This window comes from Aphelocoma coerulescens, chromosome 31 (genome assembly GCF_041296385.1).
Source record: "Aphelocoma coerulescens isolate FSJ_1873_10779 chromosome 31, UR_Acoe_1.0, whole genome shotgun sequence".
In the NCBI taxonomy this organism is placed as follows: Eukaryota; Metazoa; Chordata; class Aves; order Passeriformes; family Corvidae; genus Aphelocoma; species Aphelocoma coerulescens.
In genome coordinates, this window is record NC_091044.1 from 2,114,677 (window position 1) to 2,136,145 (window position 21,469).

The 21,469-nt window shown below is 62.8% G+C and overlaps 3 protein-coding genes across 4 annotated transcripts; all 3 read left to right on the top strand.

The window, feature by feature from the left end:
• The first annotated feature begins 908 nt into the window (after nucleotides 1–908).
• LOC138100381 (solute carrier family 22 member 6-A-like) lies at nucleotides 909–6,052 on the top strand. The gene is made up of 11 exons (XM_068998208.1): nucleotides 909–990; nucleotides 1,949–2,606; nucleotides 2,804–2,907; nucleotides 3,009–3,163; nucleotides 3,444–3,612; nucleotides 3,693–3,816; nucleotides 3,901–4,016; nucleotides 4,656–4,870; nucleotides 5,078–5,186; nucleotides 5,291–5,494; nucleotides 5,805–6,052. The coding sequence occupies exons 2-11, from the start codon at nucleotides 1,980–1,982 to the stop codon at nucleotides 5,884–5,886; spliced, it is 1,905 nt and encodes a 634-aa protein (XP_068854309.1). The 5' UTR covers nucleotides 909–990; nucleotides 1,949–1,979; the 3' UTR covers nucleotides 5,887–6,052.
• A 1,001-nt stretch (nucleotides 6,053–7,053) lies between these two features.
• On the top strand, nucleotides 7,054–11,568 carry LOC138100384 (solute carrier family 22 member 6-B-like). Its single transcript, XM_068998214.1, has 10 exons — nucleotides 7,054–7,538; nucleotides 7,977–8,080; nucleotides 8,423–8,577; nucleotides 8,898–9,066; nucleotides 9,456–9,579; nucleotides 9,927–10,042; nucleotides 10,169–10,383; nucleotides 10,579–10,687; nucleotides 10,786–10,989; nucleotides 11,247–11,568. Exons 1-10 carry the CDS (start codon nucleotides 7,173–7,175, stop codon nucleotides 11,329–11,331), a joined length of 1,647 nt encoding a protein of 548 aa, XP_068854315.1. The 5' UTR covers nucleotides 7,054–7,172; the 3' UTR covers nucleotides 11,332–11,568.
• A 907-nt stretch (nucleotides 11,569–12,475) lies between these two features.
• On the top strand, nucleotides 12,476–20,160 carry LOC138100383 (solute carrier family 22 member 6-like). 2 transcript variants are annotated; one of them, XM_068998212.1, is made up of 11 exons: nucleotides 12,476–12,576; nucleotides 14,283–14,700; nucleotides 14,893–14,996; nucleotides 15,418–15,572; nucleotides 16,066–16,234; nucleotides 16,513–16,636; nucleotides 17,100–17,209; nucleotides 17,740–17,954; nucleotides 18,163–18,271; nucleotides 19,107–19,310; nucleotides 19,973–20,160. In XM_068998212.1, exons 2-11 carry the CDS (start codon nucleotides 14,311–14,313, stop codon nucleotides 20,040–20,042), a joined length of 1,650 nt encoding a protein of 549 aa, XP_068854313.1. In that variant the 5' UTR covers nucleotides 12,476–12,576; nucleotides 14,283–14,310; the 3' UTR covers nucleotides 20,043–20,160. The 2 variants fall into 2 exon arrangements, with proteins under 2 accessions (XP_068854313.1, XP_068854314.1); XM_068998213.1 differs by lacking the exon at nucleotides 19,973–20,160 and having other exon boundaries at nucleotides 19,102–19,288.
• The last annotated feature ends 1,309 nt before the right edge of the window (nucleotides 20,161–21,469 follow it).

The following is a 21,469-nucleotide window of genomic DNA, read 5'->3' on the forward strand; positions in this document are numbered from 1 at the left end:
TGAGACCCCCCCAGAAATCCCCCTCCCCATCCCTGGGACCCCCCGAATTCCTGGGACCCCCCCCCCCAATTCCCGTTTCCCTTCTCGGCCACCAGAGGGCGGCGCAGACCCCGTGGGACCCTATGGGGGCCTATAGGGGATTATGGGGGGGGCTAAGGGGGTTTTGGGGGGGTCTGGGGGGAGCTACGGGGTCTGTAGGGGGCTGTAGGGACTCAGGGAGGGGTCATGGGGGTTTGCGGAGGGGTTTGGGGGATTTGTAGGGACCTGTAGGGGGATTATGGAGATCTATAGGGGAGTTACGGGTACCTGTGGAGGTTATGGGGGAGTTAAAGGGGTCTGTGGGCAGCAGTGGGGGAGTTATGGGGGTCTTTGGGGGGGCTGTAGGGTCCTTCAGGGGCACTGAGGACTTACAGGATCCATAGGGGGCTGGTAGTGGGGCTGTAGGGCTGAGGGGGGCCGTGGGGGCCTACAGGGGGTTCACGAGGTGCCTATAGGGGCTCCCGGGGCCCTATAGGAGCTTCAGAAGGGACTTGCAGGGGCTCTTTAGGGGGAATCGGGGGTCTGTAGGGGCTCTGGGGGTCTCTAGCAGCTCTGCGGGGATCTGTAGAGGTTCTTGGGGCACCTGCAGGGGCTCCTGGGGGCTCCCCGGGGGTCCATAGGGGCTCTGCGGGGGGACACCAACAGGTTGGGGGGGGTCCCTAAATGCGGGGAGGGGCTCTGGGGAGCGCCGGGGGGGGCTGATCTATAGGGGGTGCTCCCTATAGGGGCTGCCGGGGCCCCGGGCGGGCGGGCGGGGGGACCCAGAGGCGTCCGGACCCCCCCGCGGCGCTGGAATTCGCCCCCTTCCCCCCCCCCCCCCGGTTAATCCCGGTGGCACCAAAAGCGCCGCTTTTCGCCTCGTTGTGTAACGGGAGCGAGCGCGGGACCGCGGCGGGGACAGGGACAGGGACGGGGACGGGGACAGGGACAGGGACGGCGCCAGGAGCACAGGTGGGGACAGCGGGGACAGCGGGGGACCCCCGCGACGGGGGCACGGGGGGCCTGGGGGAACAGGTGGGGGGCGATGCGGGGGGACAGCCCCGGGAGCGCGGTGGGGACAGCGGGGGCACAGTGGACACGGTGGGCAGGACACGGGGGGGACCCCGGGGACAGGTGGGGACAGGTGGGGACAGGTGGGGACACGGGACAGCGGGGGGGGGACCCCCGGGACACGGGGACAGGTTGGGGACATGGTGGGGGCATCGGGGACAGGTTGGGGATGTTGTGGGGGGCTTGGGGACAAGTTGGGGACATTGAGGAGAGTGGTTGGGACATCAGGGAGGGGTTGGGGACATCACAGAGGGGACCCTTCACCTTGGGGACACAGAGGCACAGCTGGCCGGATGTCCCCGTCCCCGGGGAGCCGCACCGAGGTGGAGCCGGGACAGGGACACGCTGCGAGGGGATGGGGACAGCAGGAGGGGTTGGGGACGTGTGACGCAAGTGGTGGCACGGTCCCCAGCGCTCACCACGTCCCCTGCCCCGTGTCCCCTCCCCACCGCTGGGTCCCCGTGTCCCCTGTCCCCACATCCTGGTGGCCCCATCTCAGCACTGCCGGTGGTGTCCAACCCCTGTCCCGTGTCCCCATGGCCCTGGGGGTGGCCACGTCCCCCTGTCCTGGTGTCCCCCCATCCTGGTGTCTCCATGTCCTGCTGTCCCCATGGGTGAAGGTGTCCCCAAGCCGCAGTGTCCCCACGGTTGATGAAGCCCTGGTGGGTGGTGGGTGATGTCCCCATGGGTGACGTTGTCCCCGTGTCCTGGGTGTCCCCAACCCCCCGTGTCCAGTGGTGTCCCCGTGGTTGGTGGTGTCCCCGCAAGTGAAGGTGTCCCTCTGCCCCGGTGTCCCCGTGGGTGGTGGCGTCCCCGTGAGCGCTGCCGTCCCCACGGGTGACCCCGTCCCCCTGCGCAGCGGTGTCCCCGTGGCCGGCGGTGTCCCCGCGATGCCGTTCGGGGCGGTGCTGGCGCAGGTCGGGGGCCTGGGCCGCTTCCAGGTGCTGCAGACGGCGCTGCTGGCGGTGCCCATCCTGCTCATGGCCAGCCACAACCTGCTGCAGAACTTCACCGCCGCCGTCCCCCCGCACCGCTGCCGCGTCCCCGCCGGCCCCAGCGCCTCCCCGGCGCCGCCCGCAGCCACCCCTGATGCCACCTCAGCGGCTCCTCCTGACTCCTTGAGGGGCTCCGACTCTGTCCTGAGGTCTCCTGGTGGCGCCTTGGGGTCACCTGGTGCCACGCTGAGGTCCCCTGATGCCACCCCGAGGTCCCCCAACGGCGTCCACAGCCCCGGTGCCACCCGCGTCACACTTGATGGCACCCCGGGGTCCCCCGATGGCACCCGTGTCCAGCCTGATGCCACCTGGGGGTCCTCCAATGGCACCCTGGGGCCCACCGGTGCCACACTGGGGTGGTCCAATGTCACCCTGGGGTCCCCCGATGTCACCCTGGGGTCCTGCCGGCGCTACGTGACCTCGCCCCCTGCCAACGGCACCGGCGGCCCCCGGGCCACCGAGCCCTGCCGCGACGGCTGGGACTACGACCGCAGCATCTACGTGTCCACCATCGTCACCGAGGTGGGGACAGGGACACGGGGAGGGCGGGGAGGTGACCGCGGTGTCCATGGGGGGGACACCACCTCCGTGGGGACAGGGGGAGGGAAGGGTGGGGGTGGCACTCGGGGTGAGGTGGGAGGGAGGGAGGGGCGTGAACAAACGGGGACCGATGGGTGGGGGGACAGGACGGGGTCACCCTCACGTCCCCTGTCCGGCAGTGGGACCTGGTCTGTGGCTACCGGCAGCTGCGGCAGATGGCCCAGTCCATCTACATGGCCGGGGTCCTGGTGGGCGCCCTGGTCCTGGGGGGCCTCTCAGACAGGTAAAGGCAGCAGAGACCCCCCCGTGCCTCAGTTTCCCTGTGGGGCTCTGGGCAGCCCATCCCCAGTGGCTCCCAGTGGCTCCCAGTGGCTCCCGTTGCAGGTTTGGGCGCAAGGCCATGCTGATGTGGTCCTACCTGCAGCTGGGGGTGATGGGGACGTGCACGGCCTTCGCCCCCAACTACGCCTCCTACTGCGTCTTCCGCTTCGCCGGCGGGATGGCGCTGTCCGGCTTCGGCCTCAGCATCGCCTGCCTCGGTGAGGGGACACGGGGACAGCCCAGCGCTTGGGGCTGGGGCCAGGGCCATGGCCGTGGAGGGGGACAAGCCAACGGTCATGGGTGGGGCCAACCATGGATAAGAATGTCCCAGTGTCCAGGGATGGGGACATCCCAGTGTCCAGGGATGGGGACATCGCTGTGGCCATGGGGTCACATGGTGTGGACAGGTCTGACCACGCTGGGGTGGCCGCACTGACCAGGAGGGTCCCAGCACTGTGGGGACGCCCCGAGTGAGCCGTGTCCCCGTGTCCCTGGCAGTGGTGGAGTGGATCCCCACGCCGTACCGCGCCATCACCGTGGCCATCACCGGCTTCGCCTACACCCTGGGCCAGATCATCCTGGCCGGGGTGGCCTACGCCGTCCCCCACTGGCGCTGGCTCCAGCTCTCCGTGTCCCTGCCCTTCTTCGTCTTCCTCCTCTACTCCTGGTAGGACATTGGGCCCCTCGGGGAGACCCTGGGGATGCGGGGGGCGCCGGCTGTGCCTCAGTTTCCCCCGCTGGCTGCAGGTGGTTGGCGGAGTCGGCGCGGTGGTTGGTGCTCTCGGGCAAGGCCGACAGGGCGGTGAAGGTCCTGCAGCGCGTGGCCACCTTCAACAACCGCAAGGAGGAAGGGGAGAAGATCACGGTCGAGGTCCGGTGGCCCCATGGTGGGGGTGGGGTGGGGGGTGGGGGTGGTCTCCAGCCCCCCCAACCTCTCCCGTTTCCCCTCTCCCAGATGTTGAAGTCCAACATGAAGGAGGAGTTGGCGGCTCTGAAGTCGTCCTACACCGTCTCCGACCTGGTCCGGACCCCCGTGATCCGCCACATCTTCTTCTGCCTCTCCATCGTCTGGTGGGGCTGGGGGCGAGGAGGGAGAGAGAGAGGGATGGATGAATGGATGGATGAGGGATGGATGGATGGATGGATGGATGGATGACGGATGGGTGGATGACGGATGGATGGATGATGGATGGATGGATGGATGACGGATGGGTGGATGGATGGATGGATGACGGATGGATGGATGGATGGATGGATGACGGATGGATGGATGGATGGATGGATGACGGATGGGTGGATGGATGGATGGATGGATGGATGGATGGATGGATGACGGATGGGTGGATGGATAGATGGATGGATGGATGGATGGATGATGGATGGATGGATGGATGGATGGATGGATGGATGGATGATGGATGGGTGGATGGATGGGAGGTGGGTTTGTTGGTTTGTTGGATGGTTGAAGACATGGATGGGGAGTTGGGTGGATGATGGATGATGGATGGAAGGACAGATGGACAGATGGTTGGAGAACTGGTCAGACTGGCAGATGGACGAAGGGAAGGATGGACACCTGGACACTCAACCAGTGACCCCACCCATTCAACTGCCTCCCAACCCTCCCCTCCCCCACCTGCCAACCCTGTCCCGTCCTGTCCCAGGAAGGTGACGTCACCTCAAGGTTCCCCCTCTCCCCCCTCGCTCCAGGTTCTCCATCAGCTTCTCCTACTACGGCTTGGCCATGGACCTGCAGAACTTTGGGGTCAGCATTTACCTTATCCAGGTGATTTTTGGCGCCGTTGACTTCCCGGCCAAGGTGGTGGTGACCGTGTCCCTGAGCTACGTCGGCCGGCGGCTCTCGCTCATGGTGGCCTTGTTCCTGGCGGGGCTGGTCATCGTGGCCAACATCTTCGTGCCCACAGGTGGGTGTGGAGGGGGAGGGGGGTCTCCCGCATGGGTCCAACTGGCCACCGGAGTTCCCAGCCCATCACGTGTCTTCGTCCATGTTTCCATTCCCGTCTCCAACCACCGACCTCCCCATCCCTACATCCTTCCTCCCTCCCCCGTCCCCACCTGCCCGCGGTGTCCCCCCGCGGCGGCCGAGCCCCGGCGTCCCGGTGTCCCCGCAGAACTGCAGACGGTGCGCACGGCACTGGCCGTCATCGGCAAGGGCTGCCTGTCCGCCTCCTTCAACTGCGTCTTCCTCTACACCACCGAGCTCTACCCCACCCCCATCAGGTATCGCCCGGCCCCACGTCCCCGCCGTGGGGCAGGTCCCGGTCACCCCTCCCCGGACACCCCCAGGGTGGCCTGTGCCCCCCGTGACCCTCCCGGCGTCGCAGGCAGACGGGGCTGGGCTTCGGCAGCACCATGGCGCGCGTGGGCGGCATCGTGGCGCCGCTGGTGAAGATGATGGACGAGTACTACCCCTTCCTGCCCCCCGCCGTCTACGGGGTGGCCCCCGTGGTGGCGGCCGTGGCGGCCGCGTTCCTGCCCGAGACCCTCAACACGCCTCTGCCCGACACCATCGAGGAGGTGGAGAACAGGTGGGTGGGACGGAGGGAAGGTGGATGTTGGATGGATGATGGTTTGGTGGATGGTGGGTGAGGGTTGGAGGAACAGTGGGTGGATGATGGCCAGTGGATGGATGGATGATGGCCAGTGGATGGATGATGGACAATGATGGACAACCCCAGCCATGAAGAGGTTCAGGGTCAAGGGACCCCGGCTGCATTGAGGGATAGGTGGATGTGGGTTTTGGCAGAAGAACGAGCGCTGTGATTGGCTGAATGCCCGGCCTGGGCCGCTCCCCCCATGCCATGACCCTCCTCTTCCTCCTTCTCTTCCTCCCTCCAGGTCCAAGCGGACGCCGACAGGTGACCCCAAGGAGAAGATCGCACTCCAGCCCCAGGACGGGCCCCCCCTGAAGGAGGCCTGAGGGACTCCGGGGGTGGGCACAGCGCCCCAGCCCCGGCCACCAGCAGCCACCACCACCCTGGGGGTCCCCGCAACTTGAGGGGGGACAGGGGAGAGCTCGGTTGTGACCGGTGACCTCCTGTTGAGGTGGGGACGTCTGGGCAGGAATAAAGCAGCTCTGGTGGGGACACGTCTCGGGGTCTTCTCTGAGTCCCCTGGGTCACCACCAACAGCCACGTCCAAGGTCACCTCCAATGGGACAATGTCCAAGAATTGTATCCCCGAGGTCCCTTCCAATAAGGTGACAAACAAGAACCCCTTTTTTGGAGGTCACCTCCACAGAAGGACACCCCACAACCTTGTCTCCACCAAGGAGGTGGCACCCAAGACGCCCATTTTTAATGACACCTCATAACCTCCTCCAAGAGGAGTGAGAACTGCGTCCCTGAAGTCACCTCAGATAAGGTGGCACCAAGAACACCACGTTGGATGTCATCTCCAACAGGACCATCCTCAATAACCCCAAACCAACTCTCGTCCTGGTAGAGGCGTCCCCCAGATCTCAGAGAAGGTGGGGAAGCACCAGGAGCTCCCGAATCCCACCCTGCCCCCTCCCGGCGCTGCTGTGGTGCCCCTTCCCTGATTTCCGTCCCCCGAAGCCACCCCGGCCCTTGCTCCCGTTGCCGATGTGTCCCTTGGCCCCATCAACCTCCCCGTTAAAAATTAACCCCCTGTGGGGAATGCACTGACCCAGGCAGGGCCACCTCCGTCAGCACCTTTCGGTCGCCTTTTGACCACTGAAATCGCTAAAATTTAACCCAAAGGTGCCGCTGAAGGCCAGACATTGGCCCAGGCCAGGAGACTTCCCCTCTACGCGATGCCCACCTTGATGCCCACCCAACCTCCTGCACGGCCCCTCTCCAAAACCTGCCTTTTCCCCTCAAAAAAGCAAAGCTGAAAACCAATAATTTTTTAAAAATTAGGTATTCCTTGTCTTCCTGCCCCAAATTGCTCCAGTTTTGCCCCACTTTGAGGGACTTTTGCCCCTAAAACAACTTTTTTTTCCCCCCGGACACCTTTGTGCTGCATTTTTGCCTTTTTCCTGCTGGAAAACCACCAGAAAACCCCCCTGGAGATGTCAAACATTAACCCAAGCCACACGTGGGCCACGTTATATAGGAGACCACCCCCCAGTCCTGGCGGAGGGAGGACACCGCGTGGGACAGGGAGGCATTTTTTGGGGTGAAACCCCTGAAATCCGGGGCTCTGCATGGCTGCGGGGTGTTCCCGGGCCCTGGCAGTGGCAGGATGGCTTTCGCCAGCCTCCTGGAGCACGTGGGGGGCATGGGGCGCTTCCAGGTGGTCTCGGTGCTGCTCCTGTCCCTGCCCGTGTTCATGATGGCCAGCCACAACCTCCTGCAGAACTTCACCGCCGCCACCAGCGACCACTGGTGCCGCCTGCGCCCGGAGGCCAACGCCACCGGCCTCGACCCGGAGGCCCTGCTGAGGGTCTGGGTCCCCCGTGGGGAGCGGTGCCAGCGCTTCGTGACACCCCAGTGGTGGCTTTTGGAGGCCAACGGTTCGGCGCCCAACAGCTCTGGGCCGGAGACGGAGCCGTGTGGCGATGGTTGGACCTACGACCGCAGCGTCTTTGTCAGCACCATCATCACTGAGGTGGGGCGGTGGTGGGGGGCTTTGGGGGGGTCTGGTGGGCTTTTCACCCAGTCCCGTGGGCGGGTCCCACCTGGAGGCACCGATGAAGGGTCTGCTGCCAACACAACGTTGACCTCTCCCAACTGGAGCATCTTCCCTGCTCAGCCTTTGGCAGAGACATTCAACGCCGGGAAGCCCCAGGAGGGGAAGAGAGGGATGGGGAGTTGGTGGCCGTCAACAAGGGGGTCACAAGGGGGTCTCAAGGGGGTCTCAAGACACTTGGATGGACCTTCCAACCATGGCGATGCTGGGAAGGGTGGCCAAGTGTTCGGTGTCACCTTTCCATTGGCCGTTTGTTGACCTTACCGGCCACCACGGGCGGTGTTGGGGTTCAGGAGGCCAGAGGGGACCCCCGTCACCCCAATCTCTGTCCCACCCCGTGTCCTCGTCCCTCCCCAGTGGGACCTGGTGTGCAGCTCCCGGGGGCTCAAGCAGTTGGCGCAGTCGCTCTACATGGCCGGAGTCCTGGCGGGCGGCATTGTCTTCGGGGGGCTCTCGGACAGGTGAGGGGGGGCTCCTGCAGGCAGGTGGGGTGGGGTGGCACTGGGGGGGTCGTCTCACCCTCTCTGCCTCCTCTTCGCTCCCTCCTCTTCCTCTTTCTACTCCTCACCCTCTCTTTCCTCCTCCTCCCTTTTCCTCCTCCTCACCCTCTTCCTCATCCCTTTTTCCTCCTCTTCACCCCTTCTTCCTTCCCCTGCCCCTTCTTCATCCTTCTTGTCTCCTCCTCCTCCTCTCCGTTTTCTCCTCTCCTTTTACTCTTCCTCCTCCTCTTCCTTCTCCTCTTCCTCCTCCTCGCCCCCATTTCTTCCTCCTCACCCCCTGCTGCTCCTCCTCCTCCCGCCCAGGTTCGGCCGCCGCTCGGTGCTCACCTGGTGCCACCTGCAGATGGCCACCATGGGCACCTGCTCGTCCTTCGCGCCCACCTTCACCGTGTACTGCCTGTTCCGCTTCCTGACGGGCATGGCCTTCTCGGGCATCGTCCTCAACAGCGTCTCCCTCTGTACGTGACCCCTGGGCCCAGTGCCTGCCCTGGGCGCCATCCTGGTGGGCTCCACGTCCCCCCTGAACCTGTGGGAACCATCCCAGTGGTGTCCGTGTCCTCTGGGCACGGTCCTGGTGGTCTCTGTGTCCCCCCCCAGTACCTGCCCTGGGCTCCATGTCCCCCAGGCCCCATCCTGGCGGTCTCCCTGTTCCCCTGAGCTACCTGTGGGCACCGTCCTGGTGGTCTCCATGTCCTCTGGGCACCATCCTGGTGGTCTCCCTGTCCCCTGGGGTACCCATGGGCACTCCCGGGTGGTCTCCACGTGCCGTGTCCTGCAGCGCTGGAGTGGATGCCGACGCAGGTGCGGGCACTGGTGGGCACCTTCATGGGCTACTGCTACACCGCCGGGCAGTTCCTCCTGGCCGGCATCGCCTTCGCCGTCCCCGACTGGCGCCAGCTGCAGCTTGCGGTGTCCCTGCCCTTCTTCGTCTTCTTCCTCTACTCTTGGTGAGGAGGAGGAGGAAAGGGGAGGGAGGGAGGGATGGATGGAGGGATGGATGGATGGATGGAGGGATGGAGGGATGGATGATGGGATGGAGGGATGGATGATGGGATGGAGGGATGGATGGATGGATGGATGGTGGGACGCTGGGATGGAAGCAGAGATGGGCAGGTGGCAGTAGGAATGGTGGGATGGATGGACAGTTGGAGTTATGGGTTGATGGAAGGATGGTGGGACGGACGGAATGGTGGAGGGTGGAAGGAAAGGTGGACAAAGAGAAGGTCCTGGAATGGTTGGAAGGAGCAGTGGCCAGAGGGATGGGGGGACACTGCCGGTTGGGTGGAGGTGGGACAGTGACGATCCTTGGGCTCCTGTCCCAACCCCTCCTGCACAGGTGGCTGACGGAGTCGGCGCGGTGGCTCGTCATGGTGGGGAAGTCCCACCAGGCCCTGCGGGAGCTCCAGAAGGTGGCCAGGATCAATGGGAAGAAGGAGGAAGGGGACAAGCTCGACATAGAAGTAAAAGGCTCCATCCGGGTCCCCCGGCGCATCCCTGGGGGGTTTTATAGGGGTCCCTTAAACGTCCACCCCATGGACAACTGTCCATCCATGGCCATTTGTATCCCTCATCCCCTTAAGCATCCTGCCCCTCCATCCATTCATCTTCATCATCTCAGTCACTTCCATCATCGCCATCTCCATCAATCCCATCCATCCCTTCCACCCATCCATGAATCCACCACCTCCATCCCACCATCCACCCATGATCCTCCTCCCCCTCTTCCACCCATCCTGCCCAGACCTTTCCCGGGACAAGAGGGACCCCAGTGCCCCACCCCCATCCCAGAGCCCCCCCGTTCCTCCAGACCCTGAAGTCCCACATGGAGAAGGAGATGATGTCATCGAGGACCCGCCACACCGTGCTTGACCTGGTCCGGACGCCGGTCGTGCGCCGCATCTCCTTCTGCCTCTGCTTTGTGTGGTACGGCCGGCGGTGGAGGACACCAGTGGGTGGTCGTCCATCCCTCCCAAGTCCTTGACCCCCCTGCGCCACCCCACCCCTCCCCACAGGTGACGTTTTCACCCCCTCTCCCCCCTCGTGGCCCAGGTTCTCCACCAGCTTCGCCTACTATGGGCTGGCCATGGACCTGCAGAACTTTGACTTCGACATCTACGTGATCCAGCTGATCTTCGGCGCCGTGGACATCCCGGCCAAGCTGGTGTCCATCCTCACCATCACCTACGTGGGGCGCCGCTTCACCCAGGCCATCGCCCTCATCCTGGCTGGCTTGGCCATCCTGGCCAACATCTTGGTGCCACGAGGTGAGGCCGGGGGTGGTGGCAGTGGCGTCCCCTCATCTCCAACCTCCCTGGGAGGGCCCAGATGAGCTCAAGCCATCGATGGGGCTCCCAGGTTGGGTCATGTTGGCTTTTTGTGGGGGATTTGCCCCAAATCCTGGTGTTTGGGGTCTTTTCTTCTCAAGTGAACTCAGCCCCAGTGTCCCGTTGTCCCCACAGACCTTCGGACACTCCGGACAGCCCTGGCCGTCTTCGGGAAGGGTTGTTTGGCCGCGTCCTTCAACTGCGTCTTCCTCTACACGGGCGAGCTCTACCCCACCGTGATCCGGTAAGGAGGGGGCAGGGCCGGGGTGGCTGTGACAGGGTGGTCCCTCAGGTGCCCTCAGGTGCCCTCAGGTGCCCTCAGGATCTCTGGGTGTCCCACAGGCAGACGGGCATGGGCTTGGCCAACACCATGGCGCGGCTGGGCAGCATCATGGCCCCCCTGGTGAAGATGGCGGGCGAGCTCTTCCCGGCGCTGCCGTTCATCATCTACGGCGCCGCGCCCGTGGTGTCGGGGCTGGTGGCCACCTTCCTGCCCGAGACACGGAACATGGCCCTGCCCGAGACCGTGGAGGAGGTGGAGGGAAGGTGGGGTTGGAGGGGATGAGGGGTGAGGGGAGGGGATGGATGGATGGTGGGAAGGGATGGAGGCAGAGAAGGGTTGGTTGTACGTGGGGGTGGGGAGATGGATGGGATGGGATGGGATGGGATGGGATGGGATGGGATGGGATGGGATGGGATGAAGGATGGAGGGATGGATGGAGTGATGGGATGGATGAATGGACCAGCACCATGAAAACCCCCCTGTTCCCTCCAAACCCCCCTCATCCCTCCCTCCCTGCCAGGACACAATCCCAGAAGGACGAAGCCCAACATCTCCAGGTCCCGCTCCAGCCCACCCAGTCCAGCAACTCCACAGGGCCCCGTTAGTGCCACCCCACTGGGGGACCCCCGAGCCCCCCAGCCCTCGATGCTCCTGCTGGATGAAGGAGCAGGATTTGGGGATGGAGGGGGTCCAACCCCCCCGAAGAGCAAAGGGACAACAGTGACCATGGGGGGGACCCGGGTGCCCCCTCCCTGCAGAGGGGGGGGGACGGTGGGGCCCCCCAAAATCGCCGCGTCAAGGACGGTTCGGCCGTGCTGGAATAAAAAACAATAAAAGCAGAACTCGTGTGAAACGCGGCCGGCGGGGGTGGGGGTGGGGGTTGTTTTCCCACGGCCGCGGGGGGTCCCGCGCAGCCGGACCCGTCCCGCCCCAAAGGAAAATACGGGAGCCAGCGGGGCACCGCGGCCTCGGCACCGCGGGCCCCCCTCGCCGGCCCCTCCCCACCCCAGCCGGAGCTGCCGGGGATGGACAAGCACAGGAGAGAGTGCGGGAAGGATCGGGGATCCCAAGGACCCAGAGATCCCAAGTTCCCAGACATCCCAAAGACCCGGGATCCCAAGGACCAAGGACTCCAGTGCCTGGAAGTCCAGGGATCCAGGATCCCAGGGATCCAGACGACCCAGGCATCCCAAGGATCCCAACATTCTGAGGACGTAGGGATGCCATGGACCCAGATGTCCCAGAAGTCCCAAGGACCCACAGATCCCGAGGATCCACGTGTCCGGACGCCCAGCCCACGCCATTCCCTCCTCTCCCCTGACCCCGCCAGTGACATTCCGGGTGTCCGGCTCCCCCCGTCACCCCCAACCCCCCCATCCTGCCCACGTGCCGCTGCTCCCGCCGCCCTCCTGCCCGGGGTCCAAGGGGCTCCCAGGGATCCGGTTCAGGGCCCCTGGGACTTTGCCTCATCAATGATCCAGCGCAGAGGGGCAGAATGGGCCGGAGGGGGCCGGGGGGTCCCCATCTGCCGGGGTCTGGGGGCTTCCAGGGCGAGGAGGAGGATGGAGAGGGTGGGATGGAGGGGGAGCTGCTGGGTGTCCCCGGGTGGGCCCGGCGTGGTCGGCACCGGCATTTCCGCCCCGGGAGCGTCTCCACCGACCCATGGCGGGATCCGGAGTCAAACGTTAACCGGGACCGGGGGTGGCCTTAAATAGGAGCAGGACCAGGCCGGGGACAGGGCAGGGCCATGGGCAGCCGCGGGGCCGGGGGGTGGTAGCGGCCAGCGAAGGGCTCCGGGCAGTGGGATCTGGTGCTGGGAGAGGCCAGGAGGTACCGGGAACGACGGACAGGTGAGTGATCAATAGACAGATCGATGGGTCAGTCATGGAGAGCCCAGTGAGGTCAGGAGAGAGATCAAAGCTCAGTAGATGGATTGATGGAGAGAAGGGCTGATCAATAGAGAGATTATAGGCCAAGAGATTGATCAATAGAGAGATCAGAATAAATAAATCAACCAACAGAGGGATTAAAGGTCAATAAATCAATCAAGAGAGCAATTAAAGGTCAATAAATCAATCAATAGGAATATTACAGGCCAAGAGACTGATGAATAGAGAGGTTAAGATCAATACATTGATCAATAGAACATAAATCAATAACTGGATCAATAGACTGATTGATGGAGAAGGAGATTGTTACTCTGGTGGATCATGGCTCAATAAATTCATCAATAAAAAAATAGAGACTGATCGGTTGATCGATTAATAGATTGGAGATCAATTCATTGGTAATAGAGATACACAGATGAACAGATGGATCAGTAGATCCATCTAGATCAATAGATTGATTGACTGAGCCATCAGTAGGTTAATAGATCAATCAATAGATCAATAGATCAATAACAGAAACTTATGGATCAATAAACTAATACATAAAGAGATCATGGACTGATTATGACGAACACATTATAGATAAGAGGGGTCTAGTGATCAATAATTTATTGATAGAGAAAGAATTTGCTGGACTGATCGGCAGGGGGACCAATAGATTGATCAATAGGTTTATTATCAGCAGATAATCCATTTATTGATAGGGTAAGGATCAATATGTGGGCAGAGACAGGAGTGGGCAGCGGAGAAATCCATTGATCCATCGATTGATCGATTGACCGAGGGGTGAAGGAGGGGCTGGGGGGGGCGGGGCCGAGGGAGGGACGGCCGGAGGGACAGAGGGACGGCCGGAGGGACAGAGGGACGGCCGGAGAGGCCGGACAGTCCGGAGAGTCCGAGCCGGAGCCTGGGAGCGGCCGAGGGAGGAGGAGGAGGAGGAGGAGAGCAGGTGGGGATCGATTGATCACCGGGGATCTGGGGGATTGCTGGGACAGGGGGAGAGAGGGTTGATTGATTGATTGATTGACTGATTGGTTGATTGATTGATTGATTTACTGGGGGGAGCTGAGAGCAAGAAATAATCAGTGATTGACTAATCAATAGAGTGAGAGTGACAGGGTGATAGGTGGATTGATCAATAGATAATAGATCAATATATTGGTAGATCAGAGAGACTGACAGATTGATAGACTGATCTATCAATAGACACCTCGATAGATCAATAGAGATTGATAGATTGGTAGGCAGATTGATCAATGAGACTGATAGATTGATAATCGGATCCACAGATTGATAGATCAATTGATTGAGAGATGGGTGAATCCATCAATGTATTGATCTATTTGGCAGACCAATAAATTGATTGATTGATTGAGCAATCAATAGGTGATCAATAGAGGGTCTTTGATGCTGTTTTCAATCTATTCCATGGCCGGTCCGGGTCTCCCTCCACCGTCCTTGGTCATCTCTTGGTCATTCCGTGGTCATCCCTCCACTGACCGCTCAAATCACCCTTGACCTCTCCTGAGCCATCCCTCGGCCCACCCTGGATCCCGCCCTCGCCCCTCCCCTGACCCAGCATCCGTCCATCCCCTGACCATCCTTCGGCCGTTCCTTGACCACCCCGCTCCGTCCCTCAGCCGTTCCTCCTCCTCCTCCTCCCACAGCTGACCTGGGCCCCGTCCAGCTCCGGCCATGTCCTTCGTGGAGCTGCTGGCCCGCCTGGGGGGGATGGGCCGCTTCCAGGTGACCTACGTGGCCGCGCTGGCCATCCCGCTGCTCATGCTGGCCAGCCACAACCTCCTGCAGAACTTCACCGCCGGCGTCCCCGAGCACCACTGCCGGCCCCGGCCCGTGGCCAACGCCACCCCCGCCGACGTCCCGCTCGTCGTGTCCATCCCCTCGGACGGCCACCGCCGGCCCCAGCGCTGCCGCCGCTACGTGGAGCCCCAGTGGCACCTCTTGGATGTCAACGGCTCGGCCAGCGCTGTGGCCAACGGCACGGCCACCGAGGCGGCCACCGAGCCGTGCCACGACGGCTGGACCTACCTGGACGGCATCTTCACCGACACCATCGTCACCGAGGTGAGGCGGGGGTGACCCCCCAGACCGTCCCCAGGGTGGCCCCGGTGTCCCTGCGGTGACCCCTGCGGTGACCCCTGCGGTGACCCCCGTGGTGACCCCTGCGGTGACCCCTGTGGTGACCCCTGTGGTGACCCCCGTGGTGACCCCTGCGGTGACCCCCGTGGTGACCCCGCTGTCCCCTCCCGGTGGCAGTGGGACCTGGTGTGTGAGTCCAAGAAGCTGAGGCAGGTGGCCCAGTCCATCTACATGGCCGGGATCCTGCTGGGCTCCGGGCTCTTCGGGGTCCTCTCTGACAAGTGCGTGCTGCCGCTGGCGCTGGACTGGGAGGAACTGGGAGGAACTGGGAGGAACTGGGAAGGGGGAGAGGGGCGGCGTGTCCTCTGCTCCCTCTGGCCCCTGCGGTCCCAGTGTCCCCAGGGTGGGTCTGTCCCAGTTTGTCCCCCACGTCTCTCCCAGTGTTCCCAGTGCCCTTATTCTTCACCCCAGTGTTCCCAGTGCCTTGTGCGCTCATCCCAGCGCTCGTGGCCCTGTCCCAGTGACCCCAGCACCCCGTGTCCCCATCCCAGCACTCCCAGTGCTCCCAGTGCCGTGTCCCCCATCCCAGCACTCCCAGTGACCCCAGCACCCCGTGTCCCCATCCCAGTACTCCCAGTGCTCCCAGCACCCCGTGTCCCCCATCCCAGCGCTCCCAGTGCTCCCAGTGCCGTGTCCCCGCAGGTTCGGGCGCCGGGCGCTGCTCACCTGGTGTTACCTGCAGCTGGGGGCGACGGGGGTGGGCACGGCCGCCGCCCCCTCCCTCCTCGTCTACTGCCTGTGCCGCTTCCTCACCGGGCTGGCCATGGCCGGGGTGTCCCTCAACTCCGCCTCCCTGTGTGAGCCGCCCCCCCGGGCACCCCCATCCCACGGGAAGGACCCCCAGGAGGGAGGGGACCCCCGCGGAGGGGTGGGACCCCCATCCCAGGGAGGGACCCACACATCCACCCCCAAACCCACTGACCCATGGGGGGTCCTGACCCCATCCCACTGACCCAACCCCATCCCACTGACCCCATCCCACTGACCCCATCCCATCCCACTGACCCCACCCCACTGATCTGACCCCACCCCACTGACCCAACCCCATCCCACTGACCCCATCCCACTGACCCCATCCCACTGATCCAACCCCACCCCACTGACCCCATCCCACTGACCCAACCCCATCCCACTGACCCCATCCCACTGACCCCATCCCAGTGATCTGACCCCATCCCACTGATCTGACCCCACCCCACTGACCCCACCCCGCTGACCCACACGAGGAACCCAACCCCCAAGCCCCCCGCTGCCCCTGGCACGGCCCCCGACCCTGCGGTTGTGCCGCAGGCATGGAGTGGATCCCGACGGAGGCGCGGGCCGTGGTCGGGACCATCAATGGCTACTGCTACACCCTGGGCCAGTTCGTGCTGGCGGCCGCGGCCTTCGCGCTCCCGCGCTGGCGGCAGCTCCAGCTCGTCGTGTCCCTGCCCTTCTTCGTCTTCTTCTTCTACTCCTGGTACGGGACCCCCAGCGCCCACCCCTGTCCTGGGTTTGGGGGGAAAAAAAGGGATATCGGGGGTGGGGGGGTCTTTAAAGGGTGGGAGAGACCCCCCTCGAGTGCCGGGGTTGCCCCTGACCTTCCCCCGACCCCTCTCTCCGGGGTCCCCTGGGGTGGAGGGGGGTGCAGGGACCCCCCGATCCCAGAGCCTCCCCCGACACCTCAGTCCGGGGCCCTTTGGGGGCGGTGGGAGGTGGGGGGTTCGGGACCCCCGAGCCCACCCCGGCCGTCCCCAGGCTGTACGTGGAGTCGGCGCGCTGGCAAGTGACCTCGGGGCGAGCTGACCTGGCCCTGCGGGGGCTCCGCAAGGTCGCGCGGGTCAACGGCCGCAAGGAGGAGGGGGACAAGCTCAGCGAGGAGGTGGGGGGGGGACTGGGGACCTCCCAGACCCCTCTGAACCCCCAAATTCCCTTGATCTGCCCCTAAATCCCCCCCAGTTCCCCGGCAGCTTCCCCTGTACCCCTGACCCGCCCCGATCGTGGGAGGTCCCCCAAATCCTCCCCCGTTCTCCCATCGATCCCCCCAGATCCCCTCTGTCAGATCGTGATTCCCCCCCGCCGGCAGACCCCTCGGTTCCCCCCCAACCCCCCCGGATCCCCCCCAGACTCCTCGGATCTCCTCCAAACCCCTCGGTTCCCCCTCAGACCCCTCGGTTCCCCCCCAGACCCCTTGGATCCCCCCCAAACCCCTCGGATCCCCCCTCAGACCCCTCGGATCCTCCCCCAAACCCCCCGGATCCCCCTCCCCAGGCCCTTCGGACCCCCCTCGCCCCCTCCCCGCCCCGGATCCCGGGGGTCCCGCAGATCCCGGGGGTCTCCCGCAGGTGCTGCGGGCTCTGGTGCGCCGGGAGCCGCCGCTGCCGGGCGGGGCCGTGGCCGCGCTCGTCCGGACCCCCGGCATGAGGACGGTGTCGTGCGGGGTCTCCTTCGTCTGGTGCGTCCCGGCAGAAAACACCTTTTGTTGGGAAAAAACACCTTTTTGGGGGGAAAACACTATTTAGGGAAAAACCCGCACATTTCGGGGAAGAAAACCATCAATTTTTGGGCAAAAGTCCCTGATTTTTGGGGCAAAGAAACACCTTCTGAGGGAAAAACGCCCCACGTTTTGGGGCAAAGCTTCATCTTTTGGGGAAAACCCCTTCACACTTTGGGAAAAAACCCCTACCTTTTGGGGGAAAAAAAGCCCCACTATTTTGGGAAAAAAAACCACCTTTGGGGTAAAATCGAGCATCTTTTGGGGGAAAAAAGCCACTTTCTGGGACAAGTCCACAACTTTTGGGGCAAAAAAATCATTTCTTGAGACCAACTCATCTTTTGGGGTCCCGACCCAAGTCCACAACTTTTGGGGCAAAAAAATAATTTCTTGAGACCAGCTGCCATCTTTTGGGGCAAAACTCATCTTTTGGGGTCCCGAGCCCCCCATTTCCGGTGGTTTTGGCGCCGATTTGTTGGATTTTGGCGCAGGTTCTCCACCAGCTTCGCCTACTACGGGCTGGCCATGGACCTGCAGGGCTTCGGCTTCAACGTGTACCTGAGCCAGCTGGTGTTCGGCGCCGTGGACATCCCGGCCAAGCTCCTGTCCGTGCTGGTCATCTCCTGCTTCGGCCGGCGCGTGGCCCAGGGCGGCTCCCTGGCGCTCGCCGGCCTCTGCATCCTGGCCAACATCTTCGTGCCCAGCGGTGGGAGCGGCCGCAGGGAGGGGGGAGGGACACGGGGCGAGGGACAGAGGAGAATGGGGTGGAGGATGATGAAGGACCGTCGGTGGGATGAAGGGGCATTGGGGGATGGTCGGGGGGGACGCAGGGTCACCGTAGGGGTGAAGGACGGCTGGCGGGTGGGCACTGAGGAGCCGCCGGGCCGGGGCTGACCTGTCCGGCCGGCCCCCAGAGCTGCCGACGCTGCGCATGGCCTTCGCCGTGGTCGGGAAGGGCGCCTTGGCCGCCTCCTTCAACTGCGCCTACATCTTCTCCGGGGAGCTCTTCCCCACCGTCATCAGGTGGGTGGGGCCAGCACAGCCCCGCCCCCGCCTGCCCGTCCGTCCGTCCGTCTGTCCAGTCACCGTCCATGCGCCAACCCCACCCTCCACGAGCCCAACCGAGTCATCCATCAACCCAACCACCGCTCAGTCCGGCCACCCACTGACCCAACCACTCATCAACCACCACGGCTCCACCAACCCCACCGCCGAGCACGCCAGCCCCCATCCATCCCCCAACCCCACCGCTGAGCCCCCCAGTCCCTCATCCATCCCCCATCCATCCCCCAACCCAACCACTGAGCCCCCAGCCCCCATCCATCCCCCATCCATCCCCCATCCATCCCCCAACCCAACCACTGAGCCCCCAGCCCCCATCCATCCCCCATCCATCCCCCATCCATCCCCCAACCCAACCACTGAGCCCCCAGCCCCCATCCATCCCCCATCCATCAATCCCTCCCCCAACCCCACCGCCGAGCACGCCAGCCCCCATCCATCCCCCAAACCAACAGCTGAGCATCCCATCCCTCATCCATCCCCATCCATCCCTCCCCATCCCTCCCTCCATCCCTCCCCATCCCTCATCCGTCCCTCATCCATCCCTCATCCATCCCTCCCTCCCTCCATCCCTCATCCAATCCCTTCCCATCCCTCATCCATCCCCATCCATCCCTCCCCATCCTTCCCTCCATCCCTCCCCATCCCTCATCCGTCCCTCATCCATCCCTCCCCATCCCTCCCTCCCTCCATCCCTCATCCATCCCTTCCCATCCCTCATCCATCCCTCATCCATCCCTCCATCCCTCCCTCCCCCATCCCTCCCTCCGCCCACCGCGTGCCTCTCCCAGCACAGGCAGACGGGGATGGGCCTGGGGGGCACCATGGCCCGCGTGGGGGGGATGGTGGCCCCCCTGGTCCGCATGGCGGCCGACGTGACCCCGGTGCTGCCCCTGGTCATCTACGGGGCCGCGCCCATCGTCTCGGCCATCGCCACCGGCTTCCTGCCCGAGACCCGCAACGCGCCCCTGCCCGAGACCGTCAAGGACGTCGAGAGGCGGTGAGGAACCCCCAGGAACCCCCGGGACCCCTCAGGGACCCCCCAGGGACCCCCCAGCCCTTCCCGGGGGGAATCTCCCCGTGTCGGGGTGGGACTGGTGCTTGGAGGAACCCAGGAGCTCTGGGGCCAGAAAGGGATGGAGGTTTGGGGTTGGGATGGAGGTTTTGGGGTCAGGAAGGGATGGAGGTTTTGGGATGGAGGTTTGGGGTTGGGATGGAGGTTTGGGGCTGGGTTGGAGGTTTTGGGGTTGGGTTGGAGGTTTTGGGGTTGGGATGGAGGTTTTGGGATCAGGAAGGGATGGAGGTTTGGGGTTGGGATGGAGGTTTGGGGTTGGGATGGAGGTTTTGGGGTTGGGATGGAAGTTTGGGGTTGGGATGGAGGTTTTGGGGTTGGGATGGAGGTTTGGGGTTGGGATGGAGGTCTTGGGTTGGGATGGAGGTTTTGGGATCAGGAAGGGATGGAGGTTTTGGGTTGGGACAGAGGTTTGGGGTTGGAGGTTTTGGGGTCAGGAAGGGTTGGAGGTTTTGGGTTGGGATGGAGGTTTTGGGTTGGGACGGAGGTTTTGGGTTGGAGGTTGAAGGTTCTGGGATTGGGAAGGATTAAAATTTTGGGAAGGGCTGGGAGGTTTGGGGAGCGACTCAAAGGTTTTGGGGTCTCTCCAGGGCGGGTCACCTCGAGGACGACGATGTCGCCGTCCCCCTGAGCAGCACCAAGAGCAAGGACGGCGCCTGAGGGGGAGTTTGGGACCCCCCAGGGGGATTTTGGGGCCGGGCCCCCGCTGGGGTCCCCTGCTCCCTCCCCCCCGGGGTTATTTATTGAATCCCAATAAAACTTCACGGGAATTTCGGGATCCGGCACCGCCCGCGGCCGTTCCGGGGGGGCCGAGGGGTCTGGGGGTGTCATCCCCCCCCGAAGGGGGCTCAGACATCCGGGAATCCCCCCCGGAGCTCGTTAACGAGGATTAATTGGAATTCCCGGAGCTCGTTGGCCTTTGCCCCAGTTCGGGTGATTTGGCTGCAAAATAAATCTGGGAATGGGATTAATTCGCGTTTCCAGGCGGGGAAAAAAAACCCCAAATGGGGCAGATTTTACCCCAAAAAGAGGGCGGCACAACCTCAGGGTCAGCCCTTGGAGAAGCCACATCCCAATTCCCAAACCTGGGATTTTTCTACCCCAAATCCAGGCACCCATCAGCCCCAAACCCCTCAATTTTTGCCCCAAATCCACATTGTGCTCTCAAATCCCCATTTTTGCTCCAAAATCCCTGCTTTTTAGCCCCAAGATCCTCAAATTTTGCCCCCAAATCCCCCATTTGCCCCCCAAATCCCACACTTTTTTACCCCAAATTTGTCCCCAAACCTCATTTTTGCCCCAAATTTCCCACTTCTCCCCAAACTTCCCTTTTTTTTCCCCAAAAAACCCCACACTACTCCGTTTTTTGCCATTTTTATTACGAAAAATGAGCCGTTTTGGTGTCGTTTTGCTCTTTCCTGGATAAGACACAACCGTGAAGCTTCGCCGAGGGGAATTTGGGATAAATCCCCCCCGATTTGGGACATTTCCATGTCCCCACCCCCATCAGGGCACGGAAACGGGGGAAAAAAGCCCATTTTGAACCAAAACGCCGTCGATTCCCCCCAAAATCGTGCTTGGGACGGGGAGGAGAGAAACCACCGGGATGAGGCCTCAGATCCAGAATTCTGGGGGGGGATTTTCAGGATTTGAGTCAATTTTGAGCACTTTTGGCCAATTTTCCTGTCATTTTGGCGTTATTTTGGCCAGTTCTGGGGTATTTCGGTCAGTTTTGGGTCATTTCCATGATTTTTTGGGGTTCTCTCGGTCGTGTTTTGGTTACATTTTGGAATACTTGGGATTTTTAGAATTCTGGGGGATGCTTTCATCACTTGGGGGTTGTTTGGTCATTTTGGGGTCATTTTGGGGTTATTTTGGTCAAGCTTGGGGCTATTGGATTCCTTCGGGAGTTATTTTGGGGGTATTTTAGTGCTTTTAGGGCTATTTTGGTCTCTCTTTGTTATTTTAACACTTTTGGACTGTTTCAGTCATTTTGGGGTTATTTTAATAATTTGAGGGGGTCTTTTGGTCATTTTGGGGGCTATTTGGTCACTTTTGGGGCTATTCCAACATTATTTCAGTAAACT